The sequence below is a fragment of the Molothrus aeneus genome, chromosome 15, assembly GCF_037042795.1.
Source record: "Molothrus aeneus isolate 106 chromosome 15, BPBGC_Maene_1.0, whole genome shotgun sequence".
Lineage (NCBI taxonomy): Eukaryota > Metazoa > Chordata > Aves > Passeriformes > Icteridae > Molothrus > Molothrus aeneus.
In genome coordinates, this window is record NC_089660.1 from 15,237,726 (window position 1) to 15,254,521 (window position 16,796).

Consider the following 16,796-nt stretch of genomic DNA (forward strand, 5'->3'; position numbering starts at 1 on the left):
GAGCAGCGGGAGGAGGAAGAGGAGGAGGAAAAGGCCGTCCTGGGGCGGTCCCGGGGCGGGGAAAACACGCTCCCGGCCCTCCTTCGCTAGTGGAGCGGACAGCCCGCTCCGGGCATGGGCGGCTGTGCCCCGCAGGGACGGGACGGGACGGGACGGGACGGGACGGGACGGGACGGGACGGGACGGGTGCTGGTTGTTCTGAGGACAAAAAAAGCCCCCAAAGGTTCACCAGAAATGCGGAACAAGGCGGGTCCCTGCCCAGGGACCGAGGGCCAGGGCAGTTCCCCAGCGAGGTTTTCGGGAATTTGCGGCTGGAGGGCAGAAATTGAAGGTGCCAGCCCCGGGCAGAGCTGGGGGCTCGTCTGAAGGGGCCGGGAGGGGAGCTCAGAGAGCGGCTGGGACTTTTCCATCATCACTCAGCAGCAGTTTCATGGAATTCTAGGCCCTTTTGGGTAGCAAGAGACCTTAAAGATCATCCAGTTCCAACCCCTCCACCATGGGCAGGTGTGACCGTGTTCACAGGGGTCCGAGGATGAGGGAAGAGATGGGGATCTGGCTCCATGTTTCAGAAGGCTTGATTTATTATTTTATGATATATATTACATTAAAACTATACTAAAAGAATAGAAGAAAGGCTGGCTAAGAATAGAAAAAGAAGGAATGATAACAAAGGCTTGTGTCTGGGACAGAGAGTCTGAGCCAGCTGACTGTGATTGGCCATTAATGAGAAACAACCACATGAGGCCAATCCCAGATGCACCTGTTGCATTCCACAGCAGCAGATAACCATTGGTTACATTTTGTTCCTGAGGCCTCTCAGCTTCTCAGGAGGAAAAATCCTAAGGAAAGAATTTTTCAGAAAATATCATGGCTACAGGCAGGGACAACTTCCACAGTCCCAGCTTGCTCTAAGTCCTGTCCAGCCTGGCCTTGGACGATTCAGGGACAGCCGCAGCTGCTCTGGGCACCCTGAGCCAGGGGCTCCCCACCTTCACAGGAAGGAATTCCTTCCCAATATCCCATCCATCCCTGCCCTCTGGCGGTGGGAGCCATTCCCTGTGTCCTGTCACTCCCAAATTCCTCTCCTGGAGCCCCTTTAGGCCCTGGCAGGGGCTCTGAGGTCTCTCCTGAAGCTCCTCCAGGTGAAGAGCCCCATCTCCCAGCCTGTCTACACAGCAGATGCTGTGCCCAGCCCTTGGAGCATTTCTGTGCTCTCCCTGGACTTGCTGCAGCAGCTCCATGTCCTTCTTGTGCTGAGGAATTCCATGTAACCCAAGGATGCAGGAGAGGAATCATGGAATTGCTGAGCAGCTCTGCACAAGAGTCCCAGAGATCAAGGGACCCAGCCCAGCTGCAGTGCCACATTACCCACAGCAAACTGGGAGTTGTGTTGTCCAGCCCTGCAGTTTCATTGTTGGAACCCTGGGTGCTGAGGATTTTAAACTTTCTGTGCTGAAAGGCACAGACCCATAAGAGAACTCTGCATTTGACCTGGGGCTGTGGAGAAGGCTTCCAAAATTGATTAATAGCACTGGGATTACGGGTGTGTAGTTGGTCAGAAGTGTGATCTTACAGGGTGAAAACACTTAGATTTGGGGTTTTCGTATATGGTGATGTATGGGAGCCAAGATGGAGAATTTTGGGTGTGGGTTAGTTGTCTCTTTTGAACCTCCTTCCTTCTTCATGAATCTGGGTGGTTTTCTCTAATTGGATGAAGGACGTCCTCATTGTGGGTTTTGGGTGATCATAACTGGGCTAAAAGCATAACTAATATAGATGTCAGCTGTTTATTGGGTAATTGGGACTTAAATAGCCTTGAACAGACACCATTGTAGCTCACTTTCTCAACTTGTAGAGAGAGCTCCCATCTCATGAGTTTGTAATAGACAATAAACTTCAGAGTGAGACTTTAAAAACAACATCTTCTGAGTTTTATTCACCCTGACCTTGGAGCAAGAGAGAGCCTGAAATTCCAACATTTCATTACTTTTCTGAAGCCCTTTCTGAATCCAACATAGGCAGAGAAATCTCTGGGAAAGAAAAAAATCCTGACAGATCATAGAATCACAGAACCTTTTAGGCTGGAAAAGATCTCCAAGATCATCAAGTCCAAGCTTTGATCACCACCTTGTCAGCCAGACCAGAGCACTTCTGATGAAATCCTTTCTTCTATTCTTTAGTGTAGTTTTAATATATCATTTTCTTTTAATATAATATCTATTATAAAATAATAAATCAGTCTTCTGAAACATAGAGTCAAGATTCTCATCTCTTCCCTCGTCCTGGGACCCCAGGTCACACTGAGGCACAGCAACACCAGAGCATCTGGAAGGGCCGGTCCCGAAGATGCATCTGGGGAACCTTGGCCACGCTCTGTTCCCTCCCCCTTCCTAGGAAAGCCAGCGGCGCTGGCGCTCCGGCCGCAGGGAAGCCAAGCAGAAGCGCCTCGGGTGGCTCTGTCCTGCCAGAGGCCACTGCGGGAGCGAGGGCTGTGCCCGGGAGCGGGGCTCGAAGGGTCTGCCAGCCCCGGCCCGGGCAGCGGCACACAGCTGGGGCACAGCTGGAGCACACAGCTGGAGCACACAGCTGGAGCAGCGAGGGCTCCCCCGGCGGGGCCGGGCAGCAGCAGCGGTGCCGGACGGAGCTGAGCCGAGCTGAGCCGAGCCGGGCGCTCGGAGCCTTTGGCAGCTCCGCGCGGGGTTTGGCAGCGGCTGGAGGAAGGAGCGGAGCAAGGAAGCGCTGGGGTGTGAGCTGGCCGTGAGTCACCGCACAGACACACGGACGCACAAACGCAGCCCGAGGGGCGCTCGCTGCAGGTGCGGGCACAGCGGCGGGGCAGGGCGGTGCGGCCCCGGGATGGCACGGACAGGTAGGGACAGCTCCGGCCTGGGGGGCTCTGGGATGGGGCCAAGGAAAGCTGTGCCTGGTCCGGGCTGGTGGTGCCAGCGACAGAACTGCTCGGAGCAGGAGGCTGGGCTGGGGACCCCCCAAACCCCCCTTTGAGCTGAGTCAGCACATGTTCAGGAGCCTTTAATCTTTGCTTGCTGCTTCTTTTGCAAATCTGGCCATCAGAGATCGGTCTGTGTCGGCTGACCAGCGCCTGGTGCTGGCAGGAATGTGTTCACACCTTCAGGGGTCATTTTCTAGCACCCCTCTGGGGGCTGGGGATGAATCAAATCGCTGGGTGAGGAAGGAGAAAACATGAAGCCGTCTGTTGCAATTTCCTGCCCCAGATTACAGAGGAACAAACAGAGCTGGAGCTCTCTCTGGTCACACTGATGCATCTGGCTTAATTGTCTGTAACTTCGCATTTCTAGTTCCTGCAGGCGTTTCCTGCTCGTTCTGGAGTGGGAGCCTGCAGCAAGGCAGGGCAGGCAGAGCCTCGGGAGGCTCCCGGGGCGGGCAGGGTGTCACAGGTGGCACAGGTGGCACAGGTGGCACGGGTGCATTCCTGGGTGTTTGGCTGCTGCCCGAGCGCTGTCCCAGCCGTGGCTCAGCGGCCAGGCGGGTGCAGAGGGACGAGGGCAGTGCCCTGTCCCCGAGGGGTGGCTCTGCAGGGCTCAGCCTGCCCCAGCCACCCCTCCAGCCTGGGTCTGTAAGAGCTGAAATGAGGGATGTGGGACACCAGGGGCTCTCCAAAATGCAGTTTATTCTATTCAAGATGTTCCAGCAGTCCAGGGTTGTGGGTGACAGAGCCTGTGCCTACAGCTGTCAGCTCCAGCTGTAGGCAGGCCTGGAGACCCTTTGGGTTTGGTTACAACGCATTATATAATTTTCTTTTGTTACATTACATTATATACTTTTCTGCTTAGCATCTCAATACAGTAGAACCAACTATACCTTAACTTTTACCTATAGCCTATCATAACTACTATAATTGCCATATTCATGTTACTATTCTCCAATCACTAAAAGTCAGTACATTACAGTTGAAGCTAGAAGTTGTTTCTCAATTTTCTTGCAGTGGAAAGTTCTGAGACCTTTTTTCTACTTGCAACATTTGCTGACTTGTTTGCCTGTGCTATTTTTCTGCTTGGTAAAAACATCTTCTTGTTTGGGGTGGGTTTATCTTTTGCTCTAAGCCATAAAAACCCCTTCTAACTAACACACCCTTTGCCTCCTTGGTTATCCAGTAAGACTGGCTCAACAATTCCTTTCTTCTATATCAAAACTTGCTTCCATCTCTATTCCTTCATCAGATTCTGCATTTAAAAATCTTTCTGCTAAGCACACGTATCTGTGAGACTTTCTTGTCAAACTTTCATCCTTCCCAACATGGGTCAGAGTGCTCCCCTCACTGTTTCTCCTCCAGTTTTTAGGTTGCTCACCATGAGTGTGGCTGTGCTGCTGCTCCTGCTGCTGGGGCTGGGGGTGCAGGTGGCTGCACAGGGCAGGAGGAACAGATGTTTCTTCAACCGCACCCAGGAGTTCTGTGTGTGCTACAACCTGTCTGAGGAGACGGCTGGGAGCATCATCCAGTGCCTGCCAGCGACTGTGGTGGAGTTTTGGGGTGGAGATCTGGAGAAATACACAGCCTTCCCCATTGGAGACCTGGAAGACTCCATCATTGACACTCTGGGCTCCCTTATCATCCAGAAAATCATTATTGGGAATGTCCTGGTGCCTGAGGTGCTCCTGGCCCGTGTGCTGAGGTTCTTCTCCTACACCCACGTGCAGGAGCTGGCCTTTGACAGCTGCATTTTCCAGGGCACGGGTGACTGGAGTGACATGGACGGGCAGGACTTGCCCATCCTGTCCCTGAGCTTCCACAACGTGACCTCTGCTCCTCTGACGGGCCATGAGCCGGCCTTCTCCAGCCTGGGCAGGTGGCTGGGGACCCTGCAGGAGCTGGCTGTCACCGGCTCCCGTGTCACCGGCCTGCCCTGTGCCATCGGGAGGCTGCTCAGAGCCCTGCACTCCCTGGACCTGGCACACAACAGCCTCGGGGATGGGAGCCTGGCCCCTGCCTTCTGCCAGGGAGCTTTCCCTCAGCTCCAGCAGCTGAGTCTGCACCACAACAACCTCAGCTCCTACCATGGTGTGTGTGAGGGCGTGGGGCTGCTGCCACAGCTCCAGCACCTGGATCTCAGCCACAACGAGCTCAGGGCAGACCCATCCTCCTCCTGCCAGTGGCCACCATCCCTCCAGCACTTCAACCTGTCCAACACTGGCTTGGATGAAGTGCCAGCCCCGCTGCCTCCCCACCTCCAGGTGCTGGACATGAGCCACAACCACCTCCACGCTGTCGACATCTCCCTCAGCTCCTTGAGGAAACTCTTCCTGAACCAAAACCTGCTGCAGGCCGTGCCCTCCCTCAGGAATTACCCCATGCTGGACACCCTCCACCTGGACAACAACTCCATTTCAGAGCTGCCCAGGGCTGAGGTGAAGCTCCTGGGGCGCCTGCAGGACGTGGCTGTGGCTGGGAACCCCTTCAGCTGCTCCTGCTCCGGGGCCGGGGGGCTGCAGGCGCTGGCAGCCACGGGGCACCTGGGCCAGGCCTGGCCTGGGGACTACAGGTGCCACTCCCCAGAGCAGTACCAGGGCTGGCAGGTGGCACAGGTGCCCGTGTCCGTGCTGCACTGTGACCCTGCCGCCGTGGCGGCCCCGCTCTGCGTGGCCCTGGCCCTGCTGGCTGGGGCTGGGGCCGTGTGGGTGGCCAGGAGCAGGTCCTGCCACAGAGCCTGAGGGGCACCGGGACCCTGCACAGCAGTGCTGCCCCACAGGGGCTCCTGGGCACCCCACAGCGCCCTGTTCTGCTCTTGCTGTGCCCACAGGGGCTCCTGGGCACCCCACAGTGCCCTGTTCTGCTCTTGCTGTGCCCACAGGGGCTCCCCAGGGAGCAGGGCTGTCCACAGGGCTTTCCTCCATCATAGCAGAGAGCCCCTGAATAATGGGGAATAATGAGCATTGACTCCATGATTGACTCCATGACTCCAAAATCACTTTATTCTACTGTATTATACTACACCAATAAGAAAAAACCCATTGCCCTTGAAGACAATCTGATATCGCTTTGACCTAATCAATCAATCCAAACACCATCACCAGTGGTCAATTAAGGATTCACCCTTTGGTAAACAATCTCCATAACACATTCCACACGTGCACAACAACAGGTGCAGCGAGTGGAGGCAGGAATTGTTTCTCATTCTTTTCTCAGAGCTTTCTCACAGCTTCCCAGGAAAATCCTGAGAGAGCTGTGTCTGTCTCTGTTCAGAGAATGTGTCTGTCCATGTTCAGAGAGCTGTGTCTGTCTCTGTTCAGAGGATGAGTCTGTCCATGTTCAGAGAGCTGTGTCTGTCTCTGTTCAGAGAATGTGTCTGTCCCTGTTCAGAGGACGTGTGATTAGCACATGCCTGTGCCCAGCAGGTCCTGGGGCACCCCTCACATCCAGCCCTGTGCCATCTCCCACTGGGGATGTCCCTGTGGCCAAGTGCAGCTCCCCAAGCCCTGCTGTCCCTGCCATGTCACCTGCCCTGGACAAGCTCAGCTCCATCAGATCCCACTGGCAGCACTCAGATGTCCCCAGCCTTGCTGGGCTCTGCTGGTGCCCCCCCAGAGCCCCCCACACCTTTCAGCCCCTCCAGTCCAGGCATCCTTGGAGCCTCCATGGGCCCTGGGCTGATCCTCCCTCTCCTCACCCTGGATGTCAGGTTTGGCAGGATGCTGCTTGCCTGCTCTTGTGCCTAAGGGTAAAACCAAAAACCCATGAAAAACAGGAAAATTACTAAATTAAACACCCTGCACACAAATGCTAATGGGCTGGAGCAGCTCCTTACACCTCGACCTGAGGCACTGGCAGATGGGTCCAAGTGGGACCTTGAGGAAGTGCAACCAGAAACTTTTTAAGTGATTAAAAAAAATTTAATTTGTTCTGGGTTATTCAGAGAATCTCTCATAGTAAGGAGGAAATGGATTATTGGGATGCAGGACTGGGGAATATTCAATGAAAGGGGTGGGTGAGGAAGGGACAGGCTGGGAAAATGGGGATGGGGGAGAATCATAGAATCACAGGGCAGTTTCAGTTGAAAGGAACCTTAAAGCTCATTTCATTCCACCCCTGCCATGGCAGGGACACCTTCCACCATCCCAGGCTGCTCCAAGCCCTGTCCAGCCTGGCCTTGGGCACTGCCAGGGATCCAGGGGCAGCCACAGCTGCTCTGGGCACCCTGTCCACCCTCCCAGGGAGGAATTCCTTCCCAGTATCCCATCCATCCCTGTCCCCTGGCAGTGTGAAGCCATTCCCCCTGTCCTGTCACTCTGTGTCCTGGGGCTGGTGGTGGCCAGTGCTCACCTGGCCAGCCCTGCTCCTCTCCCCCAGGGCCTGTCCTGCCTCTGCGTTCAACTCTGTACCTGGGTGTTCCCTGTGTCCCTCCCTGTCTCTGTTTGGGCACAGGTACACCTGACCTGAGGGCAAACACAGCCTGGGCTGCCTGGGGGTGGGGGAAGCACCAAGGCAGGAGCTGGGGAGCTGCAGAACAGGGCAGGGGGGCAGGAGTGGATCAGGAGGGACTGGGGGTGTGCCCTGCCCGGGTGGAGGGGCTGTGGGGCTGTGCCAGCAGCCCTGGGCAGCCCCAGGGAGGATGGGCAGTGCCCTGGGCAGCCCCAGGGAGGATGGGCAGTGCCCTGGGCTGTGGGAGGGGGCCTGGGGGCTCAGGGTGTTGGGGAAGGCTCTGCTGGTGTTAACCAGGGTGTACAAGAGGGTGTCCCTGCACCTGGGGAGTGCTGGCCTGGCTGGACATGGAACAGGGAGCAGCAGCTGCTGCTGATGGATGAGGAAGGAGAAATCAGGACTCAGTCCCTGGAGCAAGGTGTCTCCAGGCTGCTCTGGCTCTGCCCACATCCATCAATAATGCAGGAGAACCAAATCCCCAGGTAACACCATCCCTGCCCTGGCAGACAGCAGCTCAGGGGCACTGCTGCCACACTGCCCATGGAGCAGGTGAGTGCTGTGCTGGGGACAGCCCAGCTTGGCTTGCAGGGACCTGCCAGGGCTCTCCTCCAGCTCCTGCTGCTGCTGAGTGCGTGGCTCCTTCCCCTCTGTGCCTGCAGGCTGAGCAGGACGTCAGCGTGCGAGCAGCCCTGGGACTGCAGCAGGCAGCAGGTAGAGCTCAGGGCACCCCAGAGCCCTCACCTGGACACCAGGGAACAAGGGACAGGCTGGCACCTGCACCACAGCTGTGCTGGCACTGGGACACCAGGGAACAAGGGACAGGCCGGCACCACAGCTGTGCTGGCACTGGGACCAAGCTGGTGTGGGCAGTGCTGACAGGGACAGGGTGTCCTCCCCATCCTGGTGGCTCTGAGGGCCCAGGAGGCCTCAGGAATGAGGTGAAGCCCTGGGATGTGGGAGGGGAAGCCCTGGGATGTGGGAGCTGAAGCCCTGGGATGTGGCTCCAGGTGCAGGGGGTGCAGGACAGGGCTGGGATGGGGCGGTGACCCTACACACCATGGCACCCCATGGCACCCCATGGCACACTCGGTGTTTGCAGGGCCAGGAGAAGGCTGGGTGGATGGCAGCAAGGACCCCCTACAGCTCCTCCTGGCTGGGAAGGAGCCCCAGGTGAGAGCTGCAGGCAGGGACAGCCAGGGCACGAGGGTCCCTGGGGGACCAGGAGGGAGCAGGGCTCTGTGCCACCCCCTGGGACACCCCTGATGGGAGCTGAGGTCCTGGGCTGACCCTGCCCTACACCCTATGGGCCCCTCCCTTGTAGGGACTCCTGGGGGTTCCCAGAGGGCCAGGGAGGGGAGGGGGTCTCTCCTCAGCCCTGCCCATGCCAGGCCCTCTGTGCCACCCCTGCCATCTCCTCCCAGCGTGCCCAGTCCCTCCTCTGCCCTGCCCTGGTCATGCTGGGGTAGGGGAAAGCTGAACATTTATCCCCCTCCTTGCACAGCAGAGCTCCCTGACTGTCGATGGGGTTTTCCACATGGATGCAGGACAGGTACCCTGAGCCCCAAGTCCTTCCCTGTACCCCAACCCCAGTCACATGGGCCAGGGACATCTGCACCATGCTGGCCATGCCATGCTGTGCCATGCTGTGCCATGCTGGCCATGCCATGGCTGTGCCATGCTGGCCATGCCATGGCTGTGCCATGGCTGTGCCATGCTGTGCCATGCTGTGCCATGCTGTGCCATGCTGGCCATGCCATGGCTGTGCCATGCTGGATGTGTCTCTCCTACAGGAGAAGGTCCTGGAGCTGGCAAGGCCCCAGCTGGCCCTGGTTCCCCTTGGCTACAGCATGTCCCTGCTGCTGTGGGACCCCCATGGCCCTGGGACACAGCTGCCCTTCCAGAGTGTCATCTGGCAGGTGAGGGCACAGGGGACAGCTGACAGGGAGAGGAGACAGCACAACTGTGCAGTGCTGGGCTCCTGGATCACCCAGCAGACCCCAGTCCCACCGGGGCAGGGCTGAGACCCAGCCATGGGTCTGGGAACCAGCAGCTCCCAGCTTGTCCACAGGTGATTGACACCGTCTTCCAAGAGCTGGAGGCCTTGGGGGATGACACTCAGAGCCTGCAGATGGTCAGCCTGGTGCAGGTAGGGCAGGAGCAGGGCAGGATGGCCTGGCATGAGGGTCCCATTCCCTCTCTGCTGCTGCCCAGACCCTTCTGTGCCAAGAGCACATCTTGCCCCGTGCTGGCATCCAGTCCCCTCATCCAGAGGGTGACCAGGGATTGGGGACCTTTGGATCCCAGGTGTTCTCACCTCTTTCCAGGACTTCCCATGGAGCACCTCCTGGGCTCCAGCAGCATGGTGGGACCAGGATTACCCTCTAACCCCTTCCTGCTCCCACCACAGCTGGGCTGTCTGGGCCAGTCACTGCTCCAGTGTGGCCTTGACTGGCACAGGAGTGATGCCAGCTCCTGCCCTTTGGCCCTGGGATGCTGCCAGGGGTCTGATAAGCTCCACACAGGGCTCGGGCGTTCCCAGGGCTCTGCCCTTCCCTGGTGCCAGGGCTGGGAAAGCTGGGAGTTGCCCCAAAATGAGCCTTTCTCAACCCTCACCTGTGCATAGCCACAAGCACTGCAGGCCCCTGGTGAGTGTGGGATGCCAGCAGCTCCCTTTTCCTGCCCCCTGCCTGATGCAGCCCCCTCATTCCAGGTCAGCACCCAGGACAAAGCCTGGGACCTGCTCCATCCTGACGGCCGAGCCCTGCAGGTGGTGGATGTGGCACCCCTGGGCCTGTAGGTACCTGATGCCCCAGGGCTGAGCGTGGCTCCTGGGGGCTGGCACCCCCCCATCAGGGTGGGCTGGGCAGGGAGCAGGGTGCCCAGCCTCAGCATGGCCAGGGGTGTTCCTCAGAGAGAGCAGGGCGTGGGTGTGACCCTCCCTGCTTGGTCCTGTCTCCCTCTGCTTCCAGGATGGTGGAGGAGGTGACAGAAGTGGCCGTGTCCAATGCCCAGGCTGCCATCAGCGCCTATGCCAGGGGGCTGGGTGCCCTCCCAGCCCTGTTCCAGGGGTGTGCTCAGCATTCCCTCACAGACAGGCACTCAGCTGTGCAGGGGTGAGGGATTTGGCCCAGATCCCACAGGTTGGGAAGGGCTGGGCCATGGGGTGCTGGGGCTGGCTCTGCTGCAGCCCCAGTCCCACACCAGCCCCTCTCTCCCCAGGGCTGGCAGCCTCTTCACTCTCACCGTGGAGCGGGAGCTGGGGGGTGGCAGGCGCCAGCGCTCGGCCCTCAGGATCCTGCTGTCCCCAGGGGCCAGCGGGCCCTGCCCCAGGCTGTACGTGCAGGGCTGAGCTCTGCTCCCCCTCCAGCACTCCCTGTGCCTGCTGAGGGCCAGGGAATTCCATCCCTGTGGGTGAAGCAGGAGGGACACCCCAGTGGGAGCCAAGGGGGTGTCACTGCTCCCTGGGGACATGGGCTTGGGGATATGTGGGGCCACCCCATGCTTGGGTCCCTGCCTGGCACAGTAAGAGCCAGCCCTCTCCTGGGGTGCCTCTCCCCACGTGCAGGGAACCTGGAGCTGTCTGCCTGCCCTGGATCGTGGAGCGGCTGCTGGAGGGGAACAGCCTGATCTTCCTGCTGCTGTGTGTGTCACTGCCAGGTAGCCCCTGGGACTGGGACACATTCTGGATGTCCCCTCCCTGAGGATTCCCCCCATCCTGCCCCACACCTGGCACTCAGTCCCTGCTGCTGCCCAGGGAGGGGACACCTGCAGTCACTGGAAGCTGGACACAGCTCCGCTCATCTCCATCACACCCCCGTGCTGGGGGTCCCCATGGCCCCTGCCCAGAGCTTGCTGTTCTCCCAGACACCTCCAGAGAGGAGATCCTGGGAGCTCTGGGACTGGCTGAGAGGGTGAAGCAGCTGGCCAAGACCATCTCTGCCACACTCTGGGACCCCGAGGAGGAGATTGCGGCGCACCGGAGGGAGATCCAAGGGCTGCGCATGGAGCTGCTGGCTGGGCCTGGCCACCCTGAGCAGAGGAGAGCTGTGGCCCAGCTGAGAAGAGCACTGAGGGAGCTGCAGGTGGGGAATGCCCCTGGATCCACAGGACTGGCATGGAACTCGTTCCCTGGGCTGGGTAAGGTGCAGGCTCCTGACCCATCCTGGTGTCAAGGCCCTTGTCCAGCACTGAGGGCAGGGCTAAAGCTGCCACGGGGGTGAGATGAGCCACACCAGACCTGGAGGACTGAAACATCCCAGTAAGTTCCCCTTTTTCAGGTGCTGAAGAGTCAAAGGTGGGAGAAAAAGCAGGCCAAGGTGCTTGGGACAAGTGAGATGCACCAGCCCAGCGCCAAGGTGGGCAGAGATCAGGCCAGGCCCCCTCAGCCAGGGACAGTCAAGTGCAGGAAAAGCCCTGAATCCCAGCTGTGTCTCTGTAATGTCTCCTTCTCTGACAGGAGCAGGTTTCTGCAGGGAATGCAGCTTCAGGCCAGCAGCCTGGGACCCAGACACCCCTGGAGCCAGCAGAGCCGGAGGGTGGGGCCAGGCGTGCATCCCGCAAATGGGTGGAGGACATGTGGGCACAGAGCATGGCTGTACACGGTGGGAAAGGCCTCACTCTCCATCTGAACATCCTTCTTCAGTCCCCCGTGTCACACTCATCCTCCTCCCCTGGCCCCACACTGCAGGACGGGCTGACAGCAGAAGCCAGGGAGGGGACAGCCGAGCTCTGGCCAGTGCAGGGCAGGGGCTGCTGGAGGAGCCATCCCAGAGCAAAGTGTCACAGCCACGGCCCGGGTGTGACAGCGTGAGTGGGAGCCCACAGGGTCCCTGTGCAGGGCCAGCTCTGCTGCCAGCACTGGCTCCTGGTGTCACCCGAGCCCGCTGTGCTCTCCTGCAGGCAGGGAGCCGGTGCCAGCCGTGCCCATCCCTGGAGGTGCAGCACGCCCTGGCCAGGGCACAGCGGCAGCGGCTGCGGGCTCAGCACTGCCGGCAGCTGCAGCAAGAGCTCGGGGCCAGCTCTGTGCCAGCCCGGGAGCACAGCAGGGAGGTGAGCACAGGCAGAGCCCAGCACTGCGAGCTCCTGCCTCTCCTCCCCTGGCACTGTTACCAAGTGCAGCCCAAGGAAGCAGGGACACCCCAGAGGTGCCCTGGCCGTGTCCCTGTCCCCACAGTGGGACACAGAGCGCTGGCAGCGGGAGGTGACCGTGCTGGGCCTGAGCCTGGAGGCAGCGCTGCGGGAGCGGGAGGCGGCCGAGTGGGAGCTGGAGGCCCTGCTCCTCAACCACCGCCAGGAGATGCGGGGCTGCAGACAGCACCTGCTGCAGGTGGGCAGGCAGGGCTGGGGACACCTCTCCTGGCTGTGCAGGGCTGTGCCAGACCGCCCCGGGCATCTGCAGGTGCTCCGGGACCAGCAGCGCCTGGCGGAGGAGCAGCGGGTGGCCCTGGAGCGCCGGCACCGGGAGCTGCTGCAGGAGGCGCTGCGGGAACTCGCCGAGCACAACCAGCGCCTGCAGGACACCCCGCGGGCAGGCACGGCCGGTGCCACCTCACAGACCCCCTGAGCCACGGGCGTGGGGACAGCTGGCCTGGCAGCACTGGGTCCCTGCTCCGAGCCACCAGCCATGCCAGGAGACTGGACAGCCCCAGGCACAGGAGTTATCCCAGACCTCTGGCTGTGTTCCCGAGGGAAAGCCTGCTCTGAGCTGGGAACCTGCCTGTGGGAGGGAGCACAGCTCAGCCTGCTGGGAGGGCTGCCAGCCCCAGAATAAAGTGGGTGCCCCTCAGCTGTGAATGTTGTCAGGCTCAGACACACCCTGGTCCCCAAACCTGTCCCAGGGGCACAGCCACCATCCCTCAGGGCAGGCAGACACAGGACAGACACACAGATGCTGTTGAACCGCAGCTTTAATACCCTGGGTGGCCTCTGCCTGCCAGAAACTTGGTACAAAGTTGGGGGGCATCCCCCTTTTGGGGAGCAGGTGAAGGTTCCCACATGCCCCAGTCCCTGGCTGCTCTGCAGAGACACTGTGCCCAGGAAGGGGAAATGAGGCCTGAGGACAGCAGGGCTCCAGGCAGGGCTAGCCTGGAAAACCGTGGAGGTGGGGGAGGCCCAGGGAAGCAGCACCAGGAATGCCAGGCATCAAGCAGCATCCATGGGAGCTGAAACAGCACCAGTCCCATGCTGGGCTGGCAGGAGGTACAGCCAGGGTATTCCCAGGCCACTCTGGTGTGGGGAAGCAGCTTGAGGACAAGGGACACAGAGTCCCAGAATCATTTATGTGGGAAAAGACCTCTGGGATCATGGAGTCAAACCTGTAACCCAACATCACCCTGTCACCTACACCATGGCTTTAAGTGCCCAGTCCTGAAACACCTCCAGTGATGGTGACTGCACCACCTCACTGGGCAGCCCCTTCCAATGTTTCATCACCCCTTCTGTGAAGAAATCACCCCTAAGGTCCAACCTGAACCTCCCATGGCACATCTTGAGACTATGAGACATGCACAAGGGGTTCAGGACCCCCCTAAGACTGGGCATGCCTGATCCCATGGGAGCCCCATGGTACAGAGCCTGGCTGGACTGGAGCAGGGCAGTTTCCCTGTGGAAGGAGGGACAGGGTGCTCTTCCCCTCAGCATTCCTTGGGGGGATCCTTGGTGCCGTGCACCAGGAATGATTCCAGCCCTGAGGAAGGGCTGGGGCTGCCCAGACACGTGGGAGGAAGGCAGTGACTATGTGACTCCATAGTACAGGTGCACAGCCAGGCCAATGCACGCCACGGCCACGAAGAAGAGAAGGGTGAGCTGCAGGTTGAAGAGGGCAACAGAGAGCAGAGCATTGACCAGGATGGAGCAGGAGATGATGAAGAGCCTGGTGATGTTGCTGCTGTGCTTCATCACCACAGACATGATGAGACCATTCAGAGCCTGGCTGAGCACGACCAGCAGCACCCACGGGGAGAAGCCCTCCAGGAACCCGCCCTCCATACCAGTCCACACGGAGCCCATCAGGTTGAGCAGCACCCCAAAGAAGTACAGGAACATGTTCTGGAGGCCGAGGGGCAGCTCCTGGCTTTTCAGGATGGCTTCGGTGTAGACAGCAGAGAGGCCGGAGATGAGGCAGTACACAGAGAGCAGCAGCAGCCCCACGGGGGTGACGTGCAGGCGCGTCCCTGGGGGGTCCCCGTGTCCCCGCAGCCCCCCGCAGCTGTAGGTGACACCGGCAGCCAGCAGCAGCAGCAGGGCCAGCCAGCGGCGCAGGCCCAGGCGCCGCCGCAGCAGGAGGCTGTAGAGCAGCGCCGTGCTGACGATCTTCAGGTTACTGAGCACCTGGAAGGTGCTGGGGTCCATGAAGAGCTGCATGTGCACCACCAGGTTGTTGTTGGCAGCGTAGAGCAGGGCGGAGAGGGCGAAGGGCGCGGCGTGACGCCAGGACAGCGCTGCCGGCAGCGGCTCCCGCGGCCCCGGCAGCAGGGACAGCACCGACAGCAGCAGCTTGGTCAGCTCCACCAGCACCACCACGGACGTGGAACTGAAGGGGATGGCCCCATCCACCTTGCACAGGGTCAGGAGGGGGGCGTGGGAGCCGTAGATGGCCACAGAGAGCAGCAGCATCAGTGCCCACAGCCCCCTGTGGAGCAGCCTGTTGGCAGAGCCAGCAGCGTTCCCAAACATCCCCATCGCGGGTGAGAGCCAGGGAGTGAGCTGCTGTCAGCAGAGAGGCCACACAGACTCTCACCCTGCAACACGGAAGAGACCAAATACCAAGAATTTAATGAGCCTGATTCAAGCAGGATGTTCCCTGCAACACTGGTGATGCAGCAGGTGAGCAGGGTGTTGTCTCTGGTTAGGAGGAGAACTACAAGCCTTCCTGAGAAGCCACACAAAGCACATTGCCAGGGCACACAGGTGAGTGGGCACAGCATTCCCTCAGTCCACAGGGACAGGTAAGGGGAAAAGGCAGCTGCAGCCCCTCAGTGCTCTCAAGCTGCTGTGGGTTAGTGCAGTGATCACTGCTGCCATGATGCCCAACAAACACCCATCACCAGCCCCCTGATGTGTGGCAGTGGTGTGGTGAAAAACCCTTTTCCAGGGAAAAGAAGGGTGCAGGTTATGTGCCTCCCAGAGCCCTAGGGTGCTCTGTGCCTGCTACCTAAGGAGCACGGTTCCTGCAGTCCCTGCTGCCTCCGGGCTCCTCCTCGCTAGTCTCGACCTTTTTTCAGTGAATTCACATAGTCCCGAATCGTCTTCTCAACGTTGGGCACGGCATAGTTCTGGGCGGCGTAAATCCCGGTGCAGGTGCCAGCCACGAAGCCCAGGACGGCGGAGAAGCGGAGCTTGGCCACCAGGTATCCCGCCAGGAAACCTTTGAGAAAGGGCGATGCCAGCAGCGATCCGTCCTGAGGGGAGAGCGCAGTGAGGCACCGGGCAGGATCGGGGAGGGGGCGACACAGGACATGCCCGAGGGGTGAGCTGTGGGTTGTTTTTACCCTGGGATTTACTTTTCCCCCCACCAGTCCCTCTCAGAGGGGGCGGCGGGCCCGCCCTCAGTCCGCACGTTACCTGCCCCACGCCGGCCTGCACCTCGTCCTCCACCCTGCGCTGAAGGCTCTCCAGCTGCCCCTTCAGGAAGGCGAGGTCCTTCAGCTTAGGCAGCGAGTCCTGCGGGAAACACGGAGGTGATTGCCGCCCTCCGTCCCGCGGGAGGAACCGCGGCCTCCCCGCAGCCCCGGCGGCCCCTCAGCCCCGACCCTGCGCGCTCACCTTATCGTCCGCCATCTTGGCGCCGCCGCCGCCCGCCGCTGATTGGCTGGAGGGGAGGCACGTGACACTTCCGCCGCTGATTGGTTGTTATGGGGGCAGCGACCCCTCCCGCGCGCCCCTTCCCTCCACGGAGGCGGCACCCGGCGCTGATTGGCCGGAGCGGAGTCACGTGGCAGCCCCCTGCTTCCCTCACGCCGCCTGGCCGGCGCCATCTTGGGGGGGGCGGTGTTGGCTCTTGAGGCGCGGCCCGGTCTCGGCGCGGTACCGGCCCCACACCGGCCCCGCCGGGCACCGGCACCTCCGGGCTAGGCTGACAGGGCTCATGGCCGCCCCTCAGCGCCGTCAGGGCTCCAGGACCCAGCCACCGTGTCGCCCTTGGGGGCAGCATGGGTAGGGATCCCAAGCTCTGCAGTTTCCCTGGGCTGTTCCTCTGTGAGGAGTCTGGTCCAGTCCCAGGCTTGGCCAGTGGTTTATGTCTAAAGCTCTGCAACTGAGCCTTTTTCTGACTTTGTCCTTAAGGATTAAGGAGGGCAACACAAAAATATTTATACAAATAAAATATTTAAATTAATGATTGTAAGGATTGCACAAAAAAATCTTATTCAGAATTCTTTACAGTGTAGGTAGCTCTAGCTAC

At 60.1% G+C, this 16,796-nt stretch overlaps 3 protein-coding genes across 3 annotated transcripts; 1 reads left to right on the forward strand and 2 right to left on the reverse strand.

Moving 5' to 3' along the window:
• Nucleotides 1–4,076: 4,076 nt before the first annotated feature.
• Nucleotides 4,077–6,062, forward strand: CD14 (CD14 molecule). The gene has a single exon (XM_066560268.1). It carries the CDS (start codon nucleotides 4,276–4,278, stop codon nucleotides 5,686–5,688), a length of 1,413 nt encoding a protein of 470 aa, XP_066416365.1. The 5' UTR covers nucleotides 4,077–4,275; the 3' UTR covers nucleotides 5,689–6,062.
• A 7,222-nt stretch (nucleotides 6,063–13,284) lies between these two features.
• On the reverse strand, nucleotides 13,285–15,079 carry SLC35A4 (solute carrier family 35 member A4). The gene has a single exon (XM_066560011.1). It carries the CDS (start codon nucleotides 15,074–15,076, stop codon nucleotides 14,129–14,131), a length of 948 nt encoding a protein of 315 aa, XP_066416108.1. The 5' UTR covers nucleotides 15,077–15,079; the 3' UTR covers nucleotides 13,285–14,128.
• Nucleotides 15,080–15,145: 66 nt separating this feature from the next.
• Nucleotides 15,146–16,219, reverse strand: LOC136562918 (SLC35A4 upstream open reading frame protein). The gene is made up of 3 exons (XM_066560012.1): nucleotides 16,160–16,219; nucleotides 15,959–16,057; nucleotides 15,146–15,795 (listed from the first exon to the last, which is right to left on the reverse strand). The coding sequence occupies exons 1-3, from the start codon at nucleotides 16,172–16,174 to the stop codon at nucleotides 15,598–15,600; spliced, it is 312 nt and encodes a 103-aa protein (XP_066416109.1). The 5' UTR covers nucleotides 16,175–16,219; the 3' UTR covers nucleotides 15,146–15,597.
• Between the last annotated feature and the right edge of the window lie 577 nt (nucleotides 16,220–16,796).